Source organism: Panthera uncia, chromosome A2, assembly GCF_023721935.1.
Source record: "Panthera uncia isolate 11264 chromosome A2, Puncia_PCG_1.0, whole genome shotgun sequence".
Lineage (NCBI taxonomy): Eukaryota > Metazoa > Chordata > Mammalia > Carnivora > Felidae > Panthera > Panthera uncia.
The window spans coordinates 145,412,993-145,440,850 of NC_064816.1; the positions used below are offsets into that span (position 1 = coordinate 145,412,993).

General features: G+C 36.0%; 1 protein-coding gene across 8 annotated transcripts in view; it reads right to left on the reverse strand.

Annotated features, from left to right (window-relative positions):
- CNOT4 (CCR4-NOT transcription complex subunit 4) overlaps positions 1-27,858 on the reverse strand; it is a 146,332-nt gene that overhangs the window by 78,827 nt on the left and 39,647 nt on the right. For all 8 annotated transcript variants that reach the window (XM_049641902.1, XM_049641899.1, XM_049641903.1 and 5 more), the window contains exon 2: positions 4,545-4,810. In XM_049641902.1, coding sequence (XP_049497859.1) covers positions 4,545-4,718 — 174 coding nt within the window. In that variant the 5' untranslated portion in view covers positions 4,719-4,810. The remainder of the gene's footprint in view (positions 1-4,544; positions 4,811-27,858) is intronic.

Below are 27,858 nucleotides of genomic sequence, written 5' to 3' on the forward strand. Positions count from 1 at the left end.
CACACTCTCTGGCAAGGCTAAGCCGGGTCTCAGACTCCAAGACCCCGTGGTCTGCACCGTCTGCTGTCCATGACCCGCTCCGGCCGGGAGACAAGCAGAAGCCAGGTCCAGTAGTCAAGAGACCAAGCAGAAGTCCCAGCAGTTGTGGTTACGTTAAGTCAACAAGAAACCGAAAAACTTCTTCCGGGTCTGACTTAACAATAACCACCCCAGCTAAAGATTGTAACTTGGAAACCCAAAAGGAGGTTGTCTCACAATTCTTTTTTTTTACTTTTGGTTTTTTAAATTTACATCCAAGTTAGTTAGCATATAGTGCAACAATGATTTCGGGAGTGGATTCTTTAGTGCCCCTTCCCCATTTAGCCCATCCTCCCTCCCGCAACCCCTCCAGTAATCCTCAGTTTGTTCTCCATATTTATGAGTCTCTTCTGTTTTGTTCCTCTCCCTGTTTTTGTATTATTTTTGTTTCCCTTCCCTTAATGCTCATCTGTTTTGTCTCTTAAAATCCTCATATGAGTGAAGTCATATGATTTTTGTCTTTCTCTAATTTCACTTAGCATAATACCCTCCAGTTCCATCCACGTAGTTGCAAATGGCAAGATTTCATTCTTTTTGATTGCCGAGTAATACTCCATTGTATATATACACCACATCTTCTTTATCCATTCATCCGTCGATGGACATCTGGGCTCTTTCCATACTTTGGCTCTTGTTGATAGCGCTGCTATAAACATTGGGGTGCATGTGTCCCTTTGAAACAGCACACCTGTATCCCGTAGATAAATGCCCAGTAGTGTAATTGCTGAGTCATAGGGTAGTTCTATTTTTAGTTTTTTGAGGAACCTCCATACTGTTTTCCAGAGTGGCTGCACCAGCTTGCATTCCCTGTCTCAAAATTCTTTATGCGAATTCGCACCCTTAGACAACCTCTCATCTTTTCTATTGATCCTTTCTCGTGATCTCAGCCAGTATTATTTTGTAAATAACATTCATATGCTAACTCTCAAATTTATATTTCTATAACAGAACCACACTTGAATATTCACCAATCTATCCAATATCTCCACTTAGATTTCTAATAGAAACCTCAAACTTAACATGTCTAAAATTGAATTTCTGATCTTCTCAAAAAACCTATTCCTACAGTCTTCTTCATCTCAATGGCCATCCTTTACTTAACAGGTTTGCTTTAGTCCAAACCTTAGTCACCATTTCTTCTACTTGTCCTGTATAGTGAATATCAAACTTTATGAATCTTTGTATGTCTGGAAAATGTTTTGTTTTGTTTTTTTTAAGTTTATTTATTTTTAGAGAGCGAGTGGGGAGGGGCAGTGAGAGAGTGAGAGAGAGAGAGAGAGAGAGAGAGAGAGAGAGAATCCCAAGTGAGAGAGAGAGCCTGGTGTGGGGTTTGATCTTACAAATTGTGAGATCATGACCTGAGCAGAAATCAAGCGCCACCAAGGTGCCCCTGGAAAAACGATTTATTATGCTTTTACATATGAATGAAATTGACAATTCTTCAAAGTTATTCACCCTCAAAACTTCGGGAAAAAAAATTCTCTGTAAAACAGAAACAATGGTATCAGTTTTATTCTGTAGTCTATGTATTTTTCTCCCATAAGCTTTTAGAACTTTGTCTTCTAGATATTCTAAAATTTCACAATTATATAAATAGATGTTAACATTTTTCAGTCATCTTGTCTCAGACTCACACAGCCCTTCTAAGGACAACTGCTTTTCATGCGAAATTTTCTTCTAGTGGTTCTGTATTTCTTCCCATTCATTCTTATTTCACTGTTTCTGTAGCTTCTCTTAACAGATTAGAAAACAGTGTATCTTTTTTATGCTGCTGAACTTTTCTTTCATGCTATTTTCTATCTTTTTTTTTTGTACTATATTCTGCAAAAAAAAAAATACTCAGCAAGATCTTCCAACTTAATTTGTTCTTTTTTTTTTCTTTTCAAATTTTCATTCAAATTCTAGTTAGTTAACATACATTAATTTGTTCCTGTGTTCACTCTGTTCTTAGCCCACCCATAATATTGTTCATTTTCAGGATCTCTAATTTGCTCTTTAAAAAATGTTCCTTCTACATTAGATATGCCATTCTTTTTTATCTGTTTGAGAAGCATCAGTGACACTTTTAAATGTTTCTTTCTGTTGGCTTACTTATGGTAGGTTCTTTTATTTACTGCTTTTTTGTGCTTCTCTTTCATAATGTTGGTATTCCTGAAATGTCTGTTAATTCTTGGTTGTAGCAATCTTTACATGTAAGAACTCTGTCAACCAGTCTATAAATGTTATTTCTGTTTACTGCAGGACGCTCTTTTGTGACTGCAGAGAGGACAAGGCGGTGGTATATCAATAATTCATCTTCTGAGCATAGGAGGTCTTAGTTCCTCCAGGGTATCTTCATCCACCTTAAGGCTCTGACCCAAATTTATAACCAGTGTTCCAGAGAGAGAGCATCTGTCTGTGCTACACGGCATAAAAGATGGGCTGGATCCATATGCTGCTTCAGTGCAACACTCAAGCAACCACACTGATATTTTCCTTAGGATCGTAAAGGCATCACTACTCTTACCTTTTCTCAGCAGCCTTATCTTGAGTACTTGTTGAGCTAATGTTTCTTTCTTAAAATTGATCCCAATGGCCGACTGTCTTTCAGATTCTCCACACTTGCTTGTCTTCCCAGAAAGGCACCCTACTATTGATAACCAACTTTGCTAAAATTATTTTATCTTTAACATGTTTCTACTTTTTTCTCTACTTTCTAAGAATTTAAGGTGATTCTGGGTAATCCCTTAAAACTGAAGTGAATTTCTTTGAAATCTCCGCACATAACTGATTTTTCTCTAATGACAACTTAACAATTGGACTTTCTATTAAGACTCTACTTCAGGGGCACCTGGGTGGCTGAGTCGGCTGAGCGTCTGACTTCAGCTCAGGTCATGATCTCACGATTCATGAGTTCGAGCCCCACGTCGGGCTCTGTGCTGACGGCTTGGAGGAGCCTGGAGCCTGCTTCGGATTTTGTGTCTCCCTCTCTCTCTCTGCCCCTCCCTAGCTTGCACTCTGTCTCTCTCTCTCTCAAAAATAAATAAACATTAAAAAAAAAAATTAAAAAAAAAAAAAAGACTCTACTTCACAGCACACCAAAAGAAAAAAAAAAAAAGAAAGAGAAAGAGATAAACTTAATGAAGTCAAAAAAATTCACAAGCCTTATAGTTTTGGGCTATACTAAAAGTCACCACTTTTAACAAAATAGTTCAGTACAATTATCTTCTAACGGAATGACCAGGAACCAATTTTTAAAATACGACTAAATGTTTAAAATCTACTAACACAAATTTATTATAAACTTTGACCAAAGCTAATATTAAGGTTTCAATTACTTTTCATTCACATTCTTAAAGTATATTAACTATACAAAAAGATATAATATATACATTATAAATATCTATTACAAATGTTATATATACTATATACAAATAAAGTATATACATAATATATATGTAATTATGCATATTATTTACACTTAAACAGACCTAACCTTTTTTCATTCATGTAATATATACTGCATGCCCACTAGATTAAAAAACAACAACTCAATAATGCACTGCCTTCTGAGACATAATTCCTCTGGTAAGGAAATTCAGAGATAAAATAAATATCCTATTTATCTAAATAGATAAATCTAAAACACATTCCTGCTTTCTTGAAATTTGGTAGTAATGAACACAAGAGCTCTTTGAAATAGGTAAACAGTGAAGGAAGTTTAAATCATACTAACAGACACTGGAAAACAAAGGCAAAAGAAATAGATATTTGCATTAAGCCCTAGGTCACCTTCAAAATAAAATGCAGCAATCCTACTCACTCTATTAAGTCACTCACTACACTGTAACTATTATGCCTACTTATTTAAACAAGACCCAGAAAGATTAAAACTCACAGAATTTTTTAGCCTTATATTTGAATTTCAAACCTACTGCCCACTAGCTGATGATGCCTGGGGACAAGGTACTTAAAAGGCCTACTTTCAACGTACAACAGAAACAGCATTACAGCCTCGAGTTATCATAAGGACTCAACAAATGAGTAACCATTACCTTCTGAACCAGGATTTCTCTGTCATTTTAACCCATAACCTCTTTTAGTAAGCATCAAACCATCTTCCCTATTTTGTACTAGAAAATTAAAGTGAATTTCCACCCAGCTGAAAGTGTTTTTTCCAATTTCACACCATCCTACCTAAATCCACTGCCTCCCTACTCCTAATTCTCTTGAACATCCAGTACCGCGGATCTTTTTAATCTCTCCAGATAGGAAAACTAAAGGTTAACCAGACAGATTATATGACTTTACCAAGGTCATACTATTTCATTGTATCTTAAAAATATAAGGCTACACATAAAATCGCCTAATGTTTGTAGATTCTTTTAAATCTACTTACTCATTAGGTTAAATAAATAAATAAATAAATCTACTTACTCATAAGCATGGGAGGAAAAAACTACACAAAGTTACTCTGAAGTATTTACCTTTCTACATGCAGGACAAAGCCCATTTTCATCAGTGCGAATTCGATGCCAACAAAATCGGCAAATCTGATAGCCACAGGTGCAAGGGAAAAAGTTGATATCATCTATCTCCAAGGGCTCCATGCAAAGAGGACATTCCACAGGGTCTTCCTTCGCATCAGGACTGCGAGACATCTTCACGATTATTGAACAGCAGCAAAAGTTTATAATAACTTAAGGGAGAAGGAAGTTCAGCACTGAGAACTAAACTGTAGAACTTCAAAGACCTGCATGACAAGAAACAAAACATACTGTTTACTACTGAAAATGGCATTTCAAGCATCAGGAATCATATTATCAAAAAATTTGGAAAATATGAAACAAATTCTGCTATCATCTCAGAAGAGATCTCAGAATGGAATTCTGAAATTTTTTTTTTTTGAAGGTCAAAATAAAAAGTCTAGCATTATTCACCTTTTGGATTCAATATAAAAACAAAAGAACTTTCTTTTTTCTATATCTAGTACTAAATCACAGCACATTTTAGGGGAATAAATAATACACATCCTTAAAATACACTTTAAGCAGTCTTTGACCTAAAAGCTAGTAACATTGCCAACATAACCAAAGGAGTATTATGGTATTCTAAAATGTGTCAGAAAATTATTATGTTTACAAAATAAACATAAAGAAACAGAAAAGGTTTCAGTCATCTATAATTACATGTTAATATCAAACCTTTACCACAGAAAACAAAGACCTGAAAAATATGCCAAAGAACCCAATGTATACAACCAAATATGTATATTATGTCAATGAAAATTTCTGGTAAAATAAGCACATGAAAAGCATTTCTATGGTAATGCTACAAAATTGTACAAAAAACAGGAAAGGGAAAAGAACCAAATAGATTCTGTATTCCAAAGTCTTTTAAAAAATTAAATAATTTTTAGGGGTGCCTGGGTGGCTCAGTCAGTTAAGTGTCCAACTTCAGCTCGGCACATGATCTCGTGGTTCATGAGGTCGAGCTCAATTCAGGCTCTGTGCTGACCACTCGGAGCCTGGAGCCTGCTTTGGATTCTGTGTCTCCCTGTCTCTCTGCCTCTCCCCTGCTCATCCTCTGTCTCTCTCTCTGTCTCAAAAATAAATAAAAACATTAAAAAAAAAAAAACTAAAAAAAATTAAATGATTTTATATTTAAAAAATAAAAAAATAAACTGAGATACTCTATAAATAGTGGGTTTCAATGTGGGTTTTCTACGTACCATAAAATTTCAGAATATTAAAAACCATAACATCTGAAGGGCATTTTAGAAAACGATTTGGTAATTTCTCTAAGATGTATTCCTGACAATGCCTGACTTCAAAATATCTCTGCATCTAGAAAAGAATATTTCAAGTGTTCCTTTTGACATGAAACTCTTTTCTCCAAGGCTAACCCTGTAAATAAAGTCATTTTTAGAAAGGAAAAATAAATAAATGAATAAAAATTAAATAACTTATTGGGGTGCCTGGGTGGCTCAGTCAGATGACTCTTGGTTTACGCTCGGGTCATGATCTCACAGTTTGTGGGTGTGAGCCCTACAATGGGCTCCAGACTGCTTGGGATTCTCTCTCTCTTCCCCTCTCTTTGCCCCTCCCATCTCTCTCTCTCAAAGTAAATAAATAAACTTAAAGAAAAAAAGAACTACTAAAATTAATTTATCTCTTTAGATTATGGACAATTGAAAATACCTGGGTAATAATCTAGGTTAAAGTCAATGGTAAATTAAAACATTAGGTTGAAATCGCTATTTTTAACAGTATGCAAAATATAAGTCAATGCCATCTTTATCAAAATAACTCAGGTTTGTTGTTTTTTTTTTTTTTTTAAACATAATTCAACAAACTGATTCTAAAGTTTACACATGAAAGAGTAAATGCATACAAATTGCTTTGAAACTTCTGGGGGAAAATGAGGGAATTTGTGCTGTCAGATACTGAACTGACTACAAAGGAAAAGTAATTTTAAAATATGATATGGAAAAAAAATAAAATTTTGATATGGGAACAAATACAGACAAAAGATCAATGAACCTAAATAAAGACTCTAGAAACAGAACCATGAATTTATGAGATTTTAATATTTGGTAAAAGTGACAGTACAAATCAATATAGCAAGGAGAGACCAGTTTAAAAAGCAATAATAAAATTCTGTTTTATCTATTTTAAGGGAAAAAATGGTGTATGTCTATTATCAAACCCGAATCATCTGTATAAAGATCCATACATTGAAATAAACAGACTAAAGTATAAGAAAAAAAAATAGAATTTTTAAAAGTCTTGGGATACAGAAGGTCTTCCTAAGCGAAAACAATAATTCAGAAGCCTTAAAAGATAGATTTAGCAATGCAGAAAGAAAACAAAAAAAATTAAAGGTAAGCAACAGAGTAAAGGATATATTCACTACATATAATGAAGTGTTAGAGTCCAAAATACTTCAAAAAGCAATTTTAAAAAGGCAATTAAGTCAAACAAAATAATGAGAACAGAAGATGATGAGTAATTCACAGAATTACAAATTAATTACAACATATGAAAAGATGATCAATCTCTTTAGTTAGTAAATAGGGAGACAACATTTTCCCCCCATCAACCTATCAAAGAAGATAGTCTCCTCAGAAAGTAAAGATTATCACTGATCTAAATTCCTCTTTGCAGAGGAAATGAGAGCACAAAGAGTACCTTGCCTTAAGTTGCACAGCTATTAAGTGGTGCAACCTAGATTTATTCCAGGAAGTCTTAGCCCCAGAATCCGTGCCGTTAACCATGCCTTCACACCACCTTAGAATCTATCCTACAGAAATACTTGCGCCTGTGCACCTAAGTACTTTGCTCTGTGATTTGCAGCTGTTCCTAGAGAACTGCAAAGTAACAGTCCATCAGCTGGGAAATCATTAACTAAATAATGATATAGCCATAAACTGAATATATCAAATCAGAAGCTATTACATACAGTTTTGAGTTTTTAATTTGTAAAAGCAAGCTGGAGACTAACCAACATAAATATACAATTACTTCGATATAAATATGTAAATCCTGTATGTGTATATATTTGATGTTTCTCTAAGAAAATAAAGCACATAAAAGATTTTACACAAAAGTGTTACCATGTCAAAAAAGACAAAATGGAGGTAAGCAGGAGAGTTTTTTTCTGAAATTAATTTTATTTTCAAAATTTTATTTTAGAAAAACCTATATTATCTGATTTGTTACAAAATATTTTTGCATTTCAAACACAAACCTTAAAAAAAAAAGGAAATTACTTTCATCACCTTTTGAAAAATTAAATTAAATCTGTCTTTTAATAATTAGAAGGAAAAAAATGAAATACTTTCCTATCATTCTATATTTTAAAATAAAAGTTTTTTTTTTAAAAAAGACAGAATACGTATTTATAAACAATTCAGGAATCCTGGTTTGCAAGAGCCAATTGTGTCACTATCAGTTTCTTCATATAGAAAATGAGGTTTAGAACTAACTTCTAACAGCTCCTCCAACTTGAATGTTCCAAACTGTACCTGTAGAAAACACACACTCAAACACTGGTTTCACCAACAGGAAACTAATCAAGGGGTGCTATCTACACTTCTAATGTACTTCTGACGACAGGACATTACTTTCATAACAATAGCTTACTCAAGTTTTAGTGGAGTAATTTATGGGATGCTGGGAAGGAAAACAATACACTGGGATTTATGAATTGAAAAGCTCTCTAGAGTAAATTACCATAAATAAAACATGACATACTGAAGTTTGCTTTTTGATTGCTTCTGTTTCATAAAAAATTTTTAAAAGTCTGCGAGAGTATGGATCTTCCAGTTTAGAGGAAAAGGGACAAAACAGCAAGAAGTCCCTTAAGATGATTAATACAAGTGCAAGTGCATTTTATACACTTCTAGTACCATGGAGATGTGCCCAAGTAATCATATAAATGGTGAAATCTCAGAGGGAAGGCTAATGTGGTACAACACTGGAATATAAGGTAAAAGAAGAGATTTCTTCCTCATCCCTTCCACTAAATAGCTATATAATCTTGGATAAGACACTCAAAAGCCGTAGGATTCAATTTTTTCATCTGAAAAATGCTGAGATGCAAAATTAAATGAAATTTCAAGTATAGAGAAATTTCCGTTAAACCCACTGAACTAAGCTTTAAAATTTTTTTGAATGTTTATTTTCAAGAGAGAGAGACAGAAACAGAGACAGAGTGAGTGAGCAGGGGTAGGGGAGGCGCAGAGAGAGGGAGAGACACAGAACTCTAAGTGGGCTCCAGGATGTGCTGTCAGCACAGAGCCCAACCTGGGGCTTGAACTCACGAACTGCGAGATCATGAGCTGAACCAAAGTTGGAAGTTTAACCGACAGAGCCACCAAGGCACCCTGAACCAAGCTTTTAAAATAAGCTTTGCAATAAACTCTCTCCCCTCCAAACACTTTAGCCCAAATTTTCATTTAGGGAAGAATAATTTTATTTCATAAGCCAGTCAATTAATATTAAAATAAAAATAAAACAAGGGGCGCCTGGGTGGCTCATTTCAGCTCAGGTCATTATCTCAAGGTCTGTGAGTTTAAGACCCACATCAGGCTCTGTGCTGACAAGTGTGGAGCCTACTTGGGATTCTCTCTCTTCCCCCTTTGTCTGTCTGTTCTGCACATGTGTGCACACTCTCTATCTCAAAACAAATTTAAAAAATTAAAAAGAAAAGAATGCCCTTTCCAAAATAAAATAAAATAAAATAAAATACAATAAAGCACAATTAGATTTATAAAGGGATAAGAGGTAGAAAGAAAAGATATTTTTAAATGAAAAAGGAAAGTCAATGACTTCCTAAATGAGGTGTGGGGGTTCTTAGGACAAAAGTGATTTGGTTTTGATTCAGTAACTGTGCAAAAAAAAAAAAAAAAAAAAAAAAAAAGTACATTTTCACATACACCATGTAAAATTCACAGTGACTTGGTAAGAATACATTACCCCCCTCTATTATGAAACTGAGGCTAAGTGGTGACCCTGGATATAAGTGCTAAACACACAAATCAAAAGTAAGATCCCCATCTTCAGAACCCATGCCCTTTCCAACATGGTTAAGGCAGAAATTATGATCAATGAAGCCACAGCTGCATATCTTGGTGTATGAAGTGCAAGTTTCCAAAAAGTAAAAATGTTACTTTTTCAAAAACTTCAACTGGAAAATCTCTACCTCGTTACCTGAGTTCTTGTTCTCTGTATCAACTGCAACTAATACCACAATGCAGTATAAATTCTGACACAAATAACGGTGCTCCTGAAACACCAAAGAGCTCACATTCCATATAGTAAGTACACATAATAAAAATCATGCCATGCTCAAAAATCACTCACAAAGTGCTGCATCCATGGATCTGTGCATAGGACCCTGTTCAAAAAATGTATACAAAAACATAACTGTAAGTTGCACTATAAGCTAACTAACTTGGATGTGAATTAAATAAAAATATTTTTAAAAATTAATTAAATTAAATTGAAAAAACCTTAATTGTAAAACATAAAGTGCTGCAGCCACTATGGAAAATAGTTTGGTAGTTTCTCAAAAAGTTAAACAGAGAATTAGTATGTGATCCATTTCTGGATATATACCCAACAAACTGAAAGCAGGGACCTTGAACAGATACTTGTACAGCAAAGTTCACAGCGGCATTATTCACAATAGCCAAAGATGGAAACAACCCAAGTGTCCATCAAGAGATGAATGGAAAATGTAGTGTATACACAGATATTATTCAGCCATAAGAGAATAAAATTCTGATGCATGTTACAATGTAGATGAACCTTGAAAACATTATACTAAGTGAAATAAGCCAGTCACAAAAAGATAAATATTTTATGATTCCACTGATAGGAGGTATCTAAAATTCTTTCACACAGAAAGTAGAATAGAGGTTGCCAGGCTTGAGGGGAGGGAGAATGGGAAGTTATTGTTTAATGGATACAGAGTTTCTGTTTGGGATGGTAAAAAAAGTTTCAGAAATACAAAGTGGTGATACTTACACAGCATTGTGAATGCACTTAATGCCACCCACTGTACACTTAAAAATACTTAAAATGACATATTTTAGCTTACATTTATTTTATTGTAAAAATCAATAAAAATATAAACTATACACTTAAATGTGGTACAGAATAAACAGCACTTTTGAAAAAACTGAGTCTGTGGTTCTATATTTAAAGTCATTAATATTTTAATTTTTTTCCTACCTAGTAGCTTAATTTGTCATAAGTTAAATGTGTATATGATGCAATTCCATTGAATAGTTACATAAAAGTTACACTCCTGAATAAACTATACAACCAAAAGTATGCATACACTGTAACAACACATAATGGAAATCTATTTATAGATATGACATACATACACACACTTTGATAAGTATCTAGAATAGCATCTTAAGAGTCCATAAAAACCATACATTCAATATATGCACAAAACTATAAATGAACATGTTTTAAAATCTGTAATAAAGTACACCACCCCACTTAAGAGTTTACTCAATTACTGTTTTATAACTGTGAAATTCTTATTTCTTTAACAATCAGTCTGTTCTCAGTCCACTGTCACTGGAATGGAAACTTCAGGAAGGCAATTACCTGGTATATCATATTTACAATGATATACCAAGCAGTTACAAAATGGCTGGTGGTAAATAGTAAGTATTCACTTATTTGATGAAAGAAAACTGAACAAAAGAAGGAATAAATTATTTGTTGTATGTCACTTATGACTGACAACCGTTTTCAAAAATCAGAAACGACACTCTAAGTTGTCCATTGTTTCTGTACTAGGTTTTTATCTTACAAAACATGTTACTTAAATATCAACAATCCTTCTTCCCCTTTTAAATTAAGTACCAAACTACCAGCATACATATACCATGAATATACATACACTATGGAACTCAAGACTGTTTGTATGACCTTTAGGAGCAGCAAGAAGGCTTATCTGTGTTTTAGGAAATACCTACCTAAGAATTTAAAGTCTCCTTCATAAAGGTTAAGATGTCATTACACAAAAAAATCAATTATATGGGACTGCCTTCTACCTCTCCACCAGTGTACTCCTCATTTAGTAAATTATTTTACTTTTGGAAGATGTAAGTCAAAATCAGCATCCGAGTCATCTCACATACTATAACACGTCCCCTAAGTATTTTTCACAGAAGAAGAGGCAGCTAAGGGTGGAAGGAGATGAACAGAACCTTTCTCCAGTAGAAAGTAACCACCATGAGGGCAAAGACGGTCTTACTTATTAGCATATCCAAAAATCTTAAAATAGTTTCTGGCACATAAATATTTGTCAAGTGGAAGGAGAGCAAGAAAGAAGGAAGAAAAGGAAGGAAGGGGAAGTAGTCTACTCATCCATAAATGGGTAAGTACCTATTTTAAGACTTGCTGAATAAAACTGGCAACCTTTACAAATCTATGCATAGCAAATACACATTAGATACTATAACAGACTTCTCTGAACATCTCACTGATAAAGCAAAAGTTTTTCTATTTTCTTATGATTCAGGGCTCGATACTAAAAAGGAAAAAAAAAGCAATTTGCTAATTTGCATGCATTTGTTTGCAGTTAGAGGAATATGATCATTGATTTTGGGAGAGTTGTTTGTTAAAATCCACCAATTTATCAGCTGAACAAATCAAAGACATCCAAGATGACAAACCATTCAAATAAAGCAATAAAGAAATCTAACACTTTGCATACAAATACATATTTCAAAATTTAACAATATGAAAATTAATGTTTATTTATTTTTGAGACAGAGCACTAGCAGGGGAGGAGCAGAGAGGGAGACACAGAATCTGAAGTGGGGTCCAGGCTCTGAGCTATGAGTACAGAGCCTGATGTGGGGCTCGAGATCATGAACCATGAGATCATGACCTGAGCCAAAGTCAGATGCTTAACTGACTGAGCCACCCAGGCACCCCAACAATATCACAATTAAAATGTATTAAAAATTGATTATCTAGGTGTATCAATTTAAAGAAAAAAGATTTGCTACAAGTTTCCTTCCTGTGGGGGGAAAAAAAGTTTCCATATACATTTAAAATGATTCAAGTAAGGGGTGCCTGGATGGCTCAGTCGGTTGATTGACTTTGGCTCAGGTCATGATCTCACGGTTCATGAGTTTGAGCCCCACATTTGGCTCTGTGTGGACAGCTCAGAGCCTAGAGCCTGCTTCATATTCTGTGTCTCCCTCTCTCTCTCTGTCCCTCCTCTACTTGTGCTCTGTCTCTCTCTCTCACACTCTCAAAAATAAACATTAAAAAACGTAAAGATGACTCAAATAAAAAGTATTTTTAATTTTTAACGTTTATTCATTTTTGAGAGACAGAGTATAAGCAGGGAAGGGGCAGAGAGAGAGAGAGGGAGACACAGAACCTGAAGCAGGCTCTAGGCCCTGAGCTATCAGCACAGAGCCTGACGCGGGGCTCGGACTCACGAGCTGTGAGATCATGACCTGAGCCAAAGTCGGACACTCAACCGACTGAACTACCCAGGCACCCCAAATAAAAAGTATTTTAAACCACTTCCGTAAAGACTTGTACTACTTAAAGAATAGTAGGCAGAACTTAACAATGACTAGTCTTTTAAAGGAGGGAAGTTTATGGCACAAAAACAGACACATAGAAAATGGGATAGAATAGAAACCCCAGAACTAGACCCACAAACGTATGGCCAACTAATCTTTGACAAAGCAGGAAAGAACATCCAATGAAAAAAAGACAGTCTCTTTAACAAATGGTGCTGGGAGAACTGGACAGCAACATATAGAAGGTTGAAACTAGACCATTTTCTCACACCATTCACAAAAATAAACTCAAAATGGATAAAGGATCTGAATGTGAGACAGGAAACCATCAAAACCCTAGAGGAGAAAGCAGGAAAAGACCTCTCTGACCTCAGCCATAGCAATCTCTTACTTGACACATCCCCAAAGGCAAGGGAATTAAAAGCAAAAATTACTGGGACCTTATGAAGATAAAAAGCTTCTGCAAAGCAAAGGAAACAACCAACAAAACTAAAAGGCAACCAACGGAATGGGAAAAGATATTTGCAAATGACATATCAGACAAAGGGCAAGTATGCAAAATCTATAAAGAGCTCACCAAACTCCACACCCGAAAAACAAATAACCCAGTGAAGAAATGGGCAGAAAACATGAATAGACACTTCTCTCAAGAAGACATCCGGATGGCCAACAGGCACATGAAAAGATGCTCAACATCGCTCCTTATCAGGGAAATACAAATCAAAACCACACTCAGATATCACCTCACGCCAGTCAGAGTGGCCAAAATGAACAAATCAGGAGACTATAGATGCTGGAGAGGATGTGGAGAAACGGGAACCCTCTTGCACTGTTGCTGGGAATGCAAATTGGTGCAGCCACTCTGGAAAACAGGGTGGAGGTTCCTCAGAAAATTAAAAATAGACCTACCCTATGACCCAGCAGTAGCACTGCTAGGAATTTACCCAAGGGATACAGGGGTACTGATGCATAGGGGCACTTGTACCCCAATGTTTACAGCAGCACTCTCAACAATAGCCAAATTATGGAAAGAGCCTAAATGTCCATCAACTGATGAATGGATAAAGAAATTGTGGTTTGTATACACAATGGAGTACTACGTGGCAATGAGAAAGAACAAAATATGGCCCTTTGTAGCAACGTGGATGGAACTGGAGAGTGTGATGCTAAGTGAAATAAGCCATACAGAGAAAGACAGATACCATATGTGTTCACTCTTATGTGGATCCTGAGAAACTTAACAGAAACCCATGGGGGAGGGGAAGGAAAAAAAAAAAAAAAGAGGTTAGAGAGGGAGAGAGCCAAAGCATAAGAGACTCTTAAAAACTGAGAACAAACTGAGGGTTGATGGGGGGTGGGAGGGAGGGGAGGGTGGATGATGGGTATTGAGGAGGGCACCTTTTGGGATGAGCACTGGGTGTTGTATGGAAACCAATTTGACAAGAAATTTCATATATTGAAAAAAAAATAAAGGAGGGAAGTTTAAAAAAGAAAAGGTAAAAGCATATTTAGGCTCTCTTATCAAGAAAGCTAACTGGTTGTGGGGCACCTGGGTGGCTCAGGTCATGATCTCATGGTCCGTGGGTTAGAGCCCTGCCACGGGCTCTGTGCTGACATCTCAGAGCCTGCTTCCAATTTTGTGTCTCCCTCTTTCTCTACCCCTCCCCTGTACATGTGCTGTCTCTTTCTCTCTCTCTAAAATAAATAAAGATTAAAAAAAAAAAAAAAAAAGCTAATTGGTTGTTCTAATTGTATCCAGTACATCAAAACTGAAGGTTTTAACTTTATTAGAAAAGTCAGATGGCTGACCAAGGAAGTTTCTGCCATTCTAACAGTTCTTTTATATCTTCATTTATTGACTGATTCAATAAATAGTTATTAAGTTCTTACTCTGTTTCGAATTCTAGTCTCCGTCTTTGGGATATATTAGTGACCACAAAAGGGAAAAATAATCCTAAGGTATGAGCAAATAAAGAAATATTTTCTCAAGAAAATCTACTGAAATTCAGGAAAAACAGAAAGACTACATAGTAGTTGAATCAAAACCTACTCCCTCTCTTTCCTTCCCCCTCACCAGCTCAGTGGGACTGAAACTTCAGACTGGTGCAGCCAGGAACAACGGGTGCTCTCTCACCACAACCGCTATCTTCCCAGGAAGGGCAGGCCATCAGCATCTCTCATGCTGCCTGAAACCACCTAATGCTAAAGCTAAATACAGGTAAGGGCACCTCTCTTCCACTCAACTGCCACTCCCAGGGAAGAGGTCCTATGTTGCTGCTACATGTTGAAAAATACTGGGACCCACACTGTCCTCTACCCAGCTACTTTGTAAAGCAGAAATCCCACGCCAAGAAAGGCAAGACAAGAAAGAAGACCCGAGACTACTGTACACCCACCGGCTCAGTTCCTAAACCGGGGGTGAAGCACAGAGAGAAAAGCACACACTGTCTCTACCACCCAATGCCAGAGCCAGAACCAAGCCAACGATTTTGCCAGGAAGGTAAAGCAGGCCTTGAAACAGATAGCTCTGAATCTCTCTCAGATTGTTCCAATCCAATACTGTTCCAATGCTGACTCTGCAAAAGAGTGTGAAGTTCAAGTCTAAGGGCAATCTCAAAACCTAGGAGGCCTTGGTGAAGGACAACTGGGAGTAGATTCAGATACAGGCTAACCTGTAAACCAGCTAGTTCACAGGAAAGAATAAGGAGAATCAGTAAATAAGACAGCTGAGATGAGCCCTCCCCAGGTCAGAACAAATTTCAAGCTCTGATTCAAGAACTGTCCCTTCAAGTGAGTTCAAAGTTTTTGGATCCAGCTGAGAAACAATGTACGTCCTAGGGCACTGTTGAAAACAACAGAGGAGCCAGGTGCCAATTTGTGGAGCTTAACATTTGGGTGTGGTCAAGGAAAGAGTCAGTGAAAGGGATCCCTGCCAAAAATCCCAGGGTGAATGTGGGCATACCCAAATCTGCACACCCTAGGAACACCACCAGAAGGCTAACACTTGCAAGAGGGAAACAGACTTCACTAAAATAATCCAGTAACTATGGGGCACCTGGGTGGCGCAGTCGGTTAAGCGTCCGACTTCAGCCAGGTCACGATCTCACAGTCCGTGAGTTCGAGCCCCACATCGGGCTCTGGGCTGATGGCTCGGAGCCTGGAGCCTGTTTCCGATTCTGTGTCTCCCTCTCTCTCTGTCCCTCCCCCGTTCATGCTCTGTCTCTCTCTGTTCCAAAAATAAAATAAACGTTGAAAAAAAAATTTTTAAATAATCCAGTAACTAAACAAATAAGCAAATAACAGTAATAAGCCCTGGGAGGGGTAGGAAAGACCAGTATCTAGAGTTGGTACAATATTATATAAGATGTCCAGTTTCCAACCAGAAATTATAAGCCATACACGTTAACAGGAAAGTATGACCCACATAGAAGGAAAAAAGCAGGCAACAGAAACTGCCTGTGAGACAGACCCACCAGATGTAAGATTTAACAAAGACTTCAAAGAGCCATTTACATATATTCAAAGAACTAAAGAAAACCGTAATTAAAGAAGGAATGTCTGATGACAATATCACACCAAATAGAGTGTCAACAAAGATAGATATTATTAAAAAATAAACAATGAGATTTTGGAGTTGGAAAGTATAACTATAATAAAGTCATTAAAGGGGCTCAATAGTGCATTTGAACTGGCAGAAGAATGAACTGGTAAAATCGAAGACAGATTAATAAAGATGATGCAATCTGAGGAAGAGAGAGAAAAAGTAAAGAAGAAAACTGAACAGAGCCTCAGAGAAAAGTATAACACCATTACATGCATCAACATACACAAAATGAAAAAAAAAATACACATAATGGAAACAAAACAAGGAGAAGCGAAGAAAAAATATTCGAAGAAATAATGGCTGTATGAAAATTAACTACAGCTACACAACAACATAGATGAATCTCACAAAAAGAATGTTGAGCAAAGGAAGCAAGAAGAATATAATTGTGGTCATATAAATTTCAATAAATAAGCAAAAATATATATTTTAGGGCTGCACATAAGATAACAAAAGCCAGAAGACTGAATGCCTCTGGATGAAAGGGAGAGGGTTATGAACAGGAAGAGGTGTATTTGGGTAGGGGAAAGGGGTGGGTGATGCTGAGGGTACTTGAAATACTTTATTTTTGACCTTAATAAAGATGTTTGCTTTAAATTAAGCTGAAGGGGAGCCTGGGCAGCTCAGTCATTGAGCATCTGACTTTGGCTCAGGTCATGATCTCACAGTTCCTGAGTTGGAGCCCCACATCGGGCTCTATGCTGAGAGCTCAGAGCCTGGAGCCTGCTTCCGATTCTGTGTCTCCCTCTCTCTCCCTGTCCCTCCCTCGCTCATGCTCTCTCTCTCAAAAATAAAAACATAAAAAAAAAAAAAAAAGTTAAACTGTACGGGTTTTACACGTACATGTTTTACATGTTTCTGTATATTCCTCACTTTTTTCAGTCTTAAAAGAAAAAGATAATACCTTCTGGTTTCCCACAATGGTTAAAAATAATCTGCAGACCCAGAGAGCACAATATATCCAGTGGGATCAACAAACCCACATCCAGCTACAAGATAGCAAAACTGCAGAACGCTAAAGGTAACAAGAAAGCCGACTTTAAAAAAGGACCTCTCACCCAATAGAATAATTAGAATTGCAGCTGACTTCTCAACAGCAACAGCTGAAGTCAGAAGGGAAAGACATACATCCAAGATACTGAGCGAAAATTACTGTCAACCTACAATTGTGCTCCTAGAAAAGAATAACCCTCAAGAACAAGAGTAAAATCACAAAAAATTTTTTGAGATAATCAAGATTTTCACAGGGACTGGATACTCGATAATATTAGGGAATTACTGTTAGTTATGTACAGTAGTAGTTTTATGTTTATTCTTTTTTATTTATTTTTTATTATTAAAAAAATTTTTTTTTAATGTTTATTTATTTTTGAGACAGAGAGAGACAGAGCATGAATGGGGGAGGGGCAGAGAGAGAGGGAGACACAGAATCGGAAGCAGGTTCCAGACTCTGAGCCATCAGCCCAGAGCCCGACGCGGGGCCCAAACTCACGGACCGCGAGATGGTGACCTGAGTTGAGGTCGGACGCTTAACTGACTGAGCCACCCAGGTGCCCCTGTTTATTCTTTTTTAAAAGCTCTTCTACAGGAGATACGTTCTTAAGTATTTACAGACTTCATGATATGATATTTCAGCAGGAAAGGAGACACAGAATGGGGAAGAGATGAAACTAGAAGTAAAATGTCGGCAACTACAGAAACTGTGGGCTAGAAATAATTGCGTTTCAGACATTACTGGTCTACTTTCATGTATACTTAAAAATTTCCATGATAAAGAGCTAAAAATAATTGATAAATTAAAAATTAAAACAAATAAACAGAAATACAGACAGTTTACCAGTAAGAGACCTCCACTAAAGGAACTTGTCCTGAAGATGATCTCACAAGGACAGAGATTAAAGAAAGGATGGTGAGGAAAAAACATGGTAAAAATGTATGCAAATTAGATCATGCACTTCTCTATAGAACAATATAATTTGTTGGTTTTAACAAGCATAAAATATTAAACAATAACATGCCAGGAGAAGAGTGATATAAGATAAGCTCCTATAAGGCCAACTTTAAGAGGAATATGAATAGTAAAATTTCAAGGGTAACCATATACTAAGATCTACTAATTCCACTTCCCCATATCTTCCATCTACTAAGGCATGTATAAACAGTTCAGCACTGTTTGTAATGGCAAAAAAATGGAAACCTAAATGTCCATCAGTAGGAAATGACAAAATTACAGTAAATCAATAAAATGAATACTATACATCAGTTTAAAAGACTAAGGTAGATTGGTACCTACAAACATATTGAATGAAAAAAGCTAACTTCACGTAGTGCAGAATGTTTTCTACATTAAAAAAATCATAGAAAAAATTATATACAGTCTGCTAATAGTGACTATATCTAGAGAAACGATAAGAAGTGGGATGGATTGAAAACTTGAGTCTTATGTATGAGTTCTGTAAACAGAATATATTAATGCATTTCTTCTATAATAGAAAACTAATTTTTTAAATTTTTTTTATTTTTTAATGTTTATTTATTTTTGAGACAGAGAGAAACAGATCATGAACGGGGGAGGGTCAGAGAGAGAGGGAGACACAGAATCTGAAACAGGCTCCAGGCTCTGAGCTGTCAGCACAGAGCCCGACGCGGGGCTTGAACTCACGGACCGTGAGATCATGACCTGAGCCCAAGTCGGACGCTTAACCGACTGAGCCACCCAGGCGCCCCAGAAAATTAATTTTTTAAAATAACTTTAAAGTTACTAAACTTTGAATCTTTTTTTTTTTTTTTTTTTTTTTTTTTTTTTAAGAGAGAGAGAGAGTGCACACAAGTGGGGGAAAGGGCAAGGGGAAACAGAGAATCTTAAGCAGGTTCCATGCTCTGTGTCAAGCCTATGTGGAGCTAGATCCCACAACCCTGGGGTCATGACCCAAGCTGAAATCAAGAGTCATATGCTTAACTGACTGAGCCACCCAGACGCCCCTAAGTTTTGAATCCTTTGAGTGCAAAGATCATGTCTATTGTGTTCAACACTGTGCCATAGGCAAATGTATAGCAAATTATAAGTTCCCACGATGTGATGGGGGGAGATACAGAGAAGAATGATTCAAAGGGAAAATGCCAAAATAACAGTCTGATGCTTGGCAGGGTGAATATGCACAGTTTCTTTTCTTCCTCCTATTCTCCAATTTTTAGGAAATAAACACTTGTATTTATAAAGGGAAAAATTAAGTGCCACTGACAAATAAAAGGATGCAGTGATGAGATGAAAAAACTTTTCAATGTATAATTAGAGAATCAGCATCAACATGTTCCCATTAGCTTAATTCTCCTCAAAAGAAAGCTAGGAGTTAAAGAAATTAAAGGCTAAGCCTGATGAAAGTGTTATTAATAAGATAAAATCAAATCTGCATAAAATCAAAGCAGAGACTAATTAGTGTGCTAATTAGTTCTCTACCACATTTATACAGGTTGTCAACAGAAGGAGATGCCTAGTATCAGTGTATTTTCAATTCAGAAAAAACAAACAAAACCCCCCCAGATATACGGGGCGTGGGGGGGGGGGTGGGGGGAGGGCAGCACCTGGTAGAAGGGTGTGCCTATTTTGAAGTTTTTAAGGACTGACCCAGAGAAATACCTGAAACAAATGAATCAAGACATCAAAACTTTAAAAACCTCCTAGTCACTCTGAACACAAATTAGTTTTTATTTATTTTATTATTTGTTTTTAATGTTGAGAGAAAGAGAGAGTGAGTACGTACAAGTGGGGGAGGGGCAGAGAGAGAAGAGGACAGAGGATCCGATATGGGGCTTGACCCTACGAACCTTGAGATCATGACCTGAGCCGAAGTCAGACGCTTGATCAACTAAGCCACCCAGGGGTTCCAATTAGTCCTTTTACAGATGTGTCTGTACATCAGTTTACATTACACAAGCAGTAACAGATAAGAGAAAAAATCAGTCCAAGGAGAAATACTAAGCTGAAGTGCAAGAGCCAGTCTCATCCTCTCAGTACAAAAAACCAAAAATGTTTATTAGCATGGTTAAGTAGGACCTCTTCTTTAACCATATCTAAACGTCACCCAGTCACTTAGAGTCTAACACCTCCTAAATTCTTTTTAACTTTTTTATGTATTGGGGCGGGGGGTACGGCACACGACGGGGAGGGGCAGAGAGAGAGGAGAGAGAGAGAATCCCAAGCAGGTTCCTCAATGTCTGTGTGGAGCTTGATGCGAGGCTCAAACCCATGATCTGCGAGATCATGACCTGTGCTGAAATCGAGTCAGACACTTAACCAACTGAGCCACCCAGGCACCCCTAACACCTCCTAAATTCTGATCCCAGGTGGCATGCTGCCAATCAAATGCTCCTCTTCCACCAAGAGATGAGTTCTAATTCATCCATCTGCAGACTGTTTTATCCTGCCCCCACTTCAGTCTTTCCACTTCATGGCAGGCACTGACAGACTAATAAGAAGTCCATCCTTTCAATTTTTTGGCTGGGTGAGACATGGAAGGGTAAAGAAAGAAAGGATTTACAAAGGAGGAAAGATAAAAGTTATCTGGTTAAAAAGTGATTTTTTAAATGGAAAAGAGTGAATTTTAACATTAATGCTAAATACAGAAATCAAGCTTGTTAACACTCCCTAGAATTGGGGTGCCTGGCTAATTCAGTCGGGAGAGCATGGGACTTTTAATCCCAGGATTGCAGGTCCTAGCACCATAATGGGTGTAGAGACTACTTTAAAAAATAGGGTAAAAAATACTTACCAGAACTGTCATAATTATATATGTATGATTATATATATGATTTCTAGATATATTGTTATAGGATTTCTAGATATGTTACCATGCAAACCATCCATGATAAAATTAAAAGAATAATAAAAAGATTTTTAAGGGGCCTAAGATACAGAAATAATAGCTATTAATTCTTCTATAAGATAAAAATTAATATTCCAATTTGTTCTGTTCCTCCCTAATCTCTGTGTCATGCTTCTATTGTGACTCAGTAAAATCTAGAAGTACGGTTTTACACTATGAAACTATGTAAAAACAGTACACTGGTTCAGAATCCTCCCTTAAACATGTACAACTAGTTCCTATTTGAAGCATAAAATGTCAAAGAAACTGTATTTCTGTAGACAGTCCAGAGAGAATATATAGTTCAGAATGTTTTAAATAATAAAACATTTTATAAACACTAAAGGACCATGATTACACAGTAGCTTGATTATAACAGTAAAATATATGAGTCATCACTACCCAAAAAGGAAATTTATTAAAAAAAAAAAAAACACAAAAAACTTTATCAATGCAAACCTATTCAACCAACTCAAAGGCTGTCTCTCCAATGTGCTTGTTTTATTAATCTTTAAATTGCACATAAGTGTACACATACTTCAAAATAAAAAGTTAAAGACTAAAAGTCCATGGTCAACTAAGAGTGAAGCAATTTATAAAGAATGTTATAGGGGTGCCTGGGTGGCTCAGTCAGTTAAACGTCTGGCTCTTTGGCTCAGGTAATAATCTCACGATTCATGAGATTGAGCACCACATCAGGCTCTGTGTTCGTTCACAGCATGGAGCCTGCTTGGGATTCATATTCTCTCTCTCTCTCTAAAAATAAGTAAACATTTAAAGAAAGAAAAAAAAAGAACATTACCTATTTTTAAATATTATATTGATCTTTGCAGACATAATGGTCTATTTAAATAATTATACATTTCAAATAGTAGCATGGAATTTAAGCCTATAGGTTAAAAAAATGACTAAAACATATACATGTGTATATATGTGTATGTAAACTCTGAGGAGATGGAAGATACTGTTTACTTAATTGTGGAATAGAAACTATAGTAACTCATCTATACCATTGCCATCTTTGAAACTAAAAGCCCCACACATGCACCCCAAGGTTTATAGCAGCACTATCAACAACAGCCAAAGTATGCAAAGAGCCCAAATGGCCATCAGTGGATGAATGGATAAAGAAGATGTGCTATATACACAATGAAGTATTACTTGGCTATCAAAAAGAAAGAAATCTTGCCATTTGCAACAACGTGGAATGAACTAGAGGGTACTGTGCTAAGCCAAATTAGTCAGTTAGAGAAAGATAAGTATCATATGACTTCACTCAAATGAGGAATTTAAGATACAAAACATCAACATAAGGGAAGGGAACCAAAAATGATATGAAAACAAGGAGGGGGACAAAACATAAGAGACTCTCAAATAAAGAGAACAAACTAAGGGTTGCTGGAGGGAGTTGTAGGTGGGGGAATGGGCTAAATGGGTAAGAAGCCTTAAGGAGGACATTTGTTGGGATGAGCACTGGGTGTTATACACAGGGGATGAATCACTGGAATCTACTTCTGAAATTATAGCACTATATGCTAACTAACTTGGATGTAAATTAAAACATAAAACGAAAAAAAGAAAAAGAAAAAAAAGAAAATTAAAAAACAACAACAACAAAACCTAAAAGCCCCATTAAAAATATCTAACACTGGGGGCGCCTGGGTGGCTCAGTGGCTAAGTGTCCGACTTCAGCTCAGGTCATGATCTCACGGTTAGTGGGTTCGAGCCCCATGTCCGGCTCTGTGCAGACAGCTCAGCCAGCTCTGTCTATCTTACTCTCTGCCCTCTCCCACTTGTACTCTGTTTCTCTCTCTCTCAAAAATAAAAATAAACATTAAGACAAAAAATTTAACACTCACTAAAAGAGAAGAGGTTCCAAACTAGGGGTCAGCAAACACTTTTTGTAAAGGGTTGAATACTATTTTATGCTTTGTGGGCCATACAGACCTGCAATTACTCACCTTTGCCGCTAAAACACAAAAACAGACACAATACATAAACGAGTGTGGCTGTGTTCCCATAAAACTTATTTATGGACAACTGAAATTTGAATTTCATTTAATTTTTCCATGTCACAAAATATCACTTTTATTTTTCCAATCACTTGAAAATGTAAAAACCACTCCCTTGAAAATGTGAAAACCACTCCCTTGGGCCTTAAAAAACAAGCAGCAGGGACCCCTGCTCTAATCCTCACAACCTTAGCATGAGTCTAAGTCTTGGACTTCTTTCAAATCTATTTCTCTTAACCTTATTCCTGAGGAAATCTTTTTTAGTATTATATTAAACAAATGGCTTCTGTCCATTCCAAGCATTTAACAGACCCCAATGAGTTGCCCCCGCATGCAACAGGAAACTACTGTCACTATTTTAAGATATACAAAATTAGTCCATGCTCTTACTATAAAATTTCACAAAACCTAAAGTAATCTGTGGACACAGGCTTGTTTTCCAATTAGATAAAGTTCAGGAAATAAATACAGTACCTGAGAAATACTGACATGAAATACTTACCTACCACATAAAACTACAATAAAACCAAGACCATTCTGAATAATACATGTTAAAGCATTTAAGTAAAACTGTCCCCAGTGATGTTAATCAACACTTATTAAACGTTTACAAAATGTTCCTGATGTTGGGAGCCACAGTGAAGTTCCAAATAATCATACTAATTTATATACAAAAATACAAGAGAAAATTACCTACAAGTTTAGAATTGGGTATGGTTTCATATTCTATAGAAGAAGAAATTCAGATGGAGGTGCAAAAAGGAATAGTGAAAGTAAAATATGAGTAATAAGAAACGCAAAAGCATGGGGTGTCGAATGGCTCAGTTGGTCAGGCATCTGACTATTGCTTTTGGCTCAGGGTAAGACTCTTGATTTCAGCTCAGGGTCATGATCTCGCAGTTGATGGGTTCAAACCCGTGTTGGGCTCTGCTTGTACACAGCCTGCTGGGATTCTCTCTCTCCCTCTCTGTTTTCCCCTGCTCTCTCTCTCAGAATAAATAAATAAATTTTATTTAAAAAATGCAAAAGCAAAGAAAGTGAAGACATGAAAGCGAGATAAAATTATTAGTCTAAGTTAAGTTTTAACAAGAAAGGAAAACCACCGAAGGTAAACTAATGACTGTGATATCACAAGGGAAGCAGCTGGATTTAATTAAAGAGAAAACAGTTTTTATCAACAATGGTGGTAAGGGATGGAAGGAGAAAGGGGGAATAAGGGAGCAAATAGCCAAAATAAAACATTAAAATTAAGTCGCCATTTAATTATCCAGTAATAATCCCCTTCCCCACATTCCCCCTCCCCCAGGATAAGGGGTTTTTGCAATACAGCTACATAGTCTTACTATATGAAGTATGCAATCATTACCTTCCACTGCAGCTACTGTGAAAACTATAGTGTATCTATTAATGGGAGGAAAGTTTAAGAATCAAACTGCTGATACTAACAATATAAATGCATAATAATATGCAGTAGATAACTGTAAACTATGTTACTATACTTACAACATGTAAACGTGTCTAATTTGATAGTGGTTATAATTTCAGCAGTTACCATTTCACCAATTTTTTGGGACTAGGCAAATCATGGTAAATGGTTTTGTAACACCTGCCATACTTCTAGAAGCTTTAATGCACAAAACTGAAAATTTTTAAATGAGATAATCCTGTGTTAAAGCAACAGGCGTGTATAAGGCTACATTAACCAAGCAGAAATCTACATCAAAGAACCATAGAAGAACCAGCCTAATGTTTCTGAGTAACAACTCAGACTACAACCTATTAGATGAAAAGGTCTGCTCAAATGGCAAAATTAGATTTGTAAGACTATGTCTCCCAAAGACTATTTAATAAATAAATTAGCCCTACAGTAAGGAACAAGGATAACTATAATGTGCTTTGTACTTAGTATGTGCCTAATAACTATAAAGAATGAGGGACAAAAATAGGGTGGCAAGGAGGGGAAAAACATACAGAAGGGAACTAGATCATAAACTTCGTACCAAAATCTGAGAAAGGAAATCTATACATCATTCCCATGAAAACATACATACAAAAATCCTAAATAGCAAAACCACATCAATACTAAAATAAGTGGAGTTTTCCCAGAAGTGCAAGAACATCATAATAAGAATTTTTCTCACCTCAAAAGATCAAAAGAAAAACTGTCCATCTCAAGAAATGCTAAAAAATTATATAATAAAATCCAATTATCTTGTCCTTATAAAGTCTCTTAATAAACTCGGAACAGAAGATTATCATATAACATAATAATGGATATCTACCCAAATACATCCTAATGATGAGAAATTAAAGGGATTTCCACTAAAATCAGGAACAATATAGAACGCTATCATTACTATTAACATCATTCCAGAAGTTGTAGTCAATGTTAGATAAAATTTTTAAGTCAGGCAATATTATATATGACAAAATATGTCAAAAATGACAATATTATGACAAAACAATGTATAAAACAAATTACCAGTGTCATAATACATTATTACAGATACAATAGTAAAAACATAAATGAGAACATCAGAAGCCACCTGATGTCAATACATTTAACAACTAAAAGGAAATGCCTCGATTCTGTAAAAACCCAAGTTTCTAAAACCAACCCAAGAACAGAAAATCTTGATTGTCCTCTATATGTTAACGTAATTTATTTTTAATTTTTATTTTTTTTATTTTTTAGAGAGAACGTGAGGGGGGAGAGGAGCAGAGGGAGAGACAAAGACAGAAAAAGAATCCCAACCCAAGCAGGTTTCCACCCTCAGTGTGGAGCCCAATGTGGGGCTCAATCACATGACGCATGGGATCATAAATAACCCAGGTCGAAATCAAGAGTTGGACGCTCAACTGACCAAGCCACCCAGGCGCCCCTCATGAATTTATTTTTAAAAACCTTTCCAAAGGGCTTCATGGGTGAATTTTCCAAATATTTAAAAAAATAAATAATACCAAACTTAGACAAACTCTTTCAGAGTGGAAAAGGAAACACCTGCCAAGGCATTTTTAAGGCAGAATACTCTATTAGCATAACCTGACAAAAACATCGTAAGAAAATTACTGAACTCAGAACCCTCACAGCAACAAAAATTCTTTAAAAACAAAATATAATAAATATGTTAAAAGAAATTATACCATGACTATATGAGGAATGTAAAGTTGATTTGACAACATTAAAAAAATCAGTCCGTGTAATTCACTACATTAAAAGAATAAAAAATCATCATCTCAAAAAATGCAGAAAAAGCATTTGACAAAATTTGACATCTATTTATGATTTTAAAAAACTCTCAGCAAATTAGAAATAAAAGGAAACTTCTTCAGTTGGATGAAGAGTATCTCTAAAAAGCTTATAGCTAATATCATACCTAATGGTGAAATTCTAAACACTTTCCCTGAAATCAAGAACAAGTCAAGACTAAGTGCTCTGGACTTATCCATTCAACATTTACTAGACGTCCTAGTCAGTGCAGTAATGCAAGAAAAATAAAGATATAAAAATCGGTAAAGAACCAAAATGAGTCCATATTTGCATATGACATGACTTCATACATAGAGAATCCAAAGAGAGTAAAAGACTACTAGAACTAAAATTTAGCAAGATCACTACATACAAAAGCAAAATACAAAAAATCCATTGTATTTCTAATATTAGTAATATACAATGGAGACAGAAAGTAAAGCCACAATCCTATTTATAATAGAACCAAAACAACGAACACCTAGGAATAGATTTAACAAGATATGTGAAATACATCTATATTAAACCACAAAATATTATAGAGAGAAGTGAAAAAGATAAATGGAGATGCACAAGGTCTATGAATTGAAAAACTTGGTATTTTTAAGATACCAATTGCCCTCAAATTAATTTATACATTCAATGAACTCCAAATCCAAAATCCAAAATCCAAATCCAATGCTATTTAACTAGAAATAGGCAAGATGATTCTAAAATTTATATGGAAATGTAAAGGACTTCAAATACTCAAGCAATCTTGAAGAACAAAGTTGGAGAACTTACACAACCAAATTTCAAAGCTCACTATAAAATTACAGCAATTAAAACAGTGCTGGCATTTGTGGTACTTTATTTTTGGACAGACACCAATAAAATTCAATGGAGAAAGACAGTGAGGAAACGGACTGTCTATGTGGAAAAAAAGTGAATCTCTACCTCACATACATAATTAATTTCAGATCAATCGCAGGGTTAAATGTGAGTGACAGATTACATAA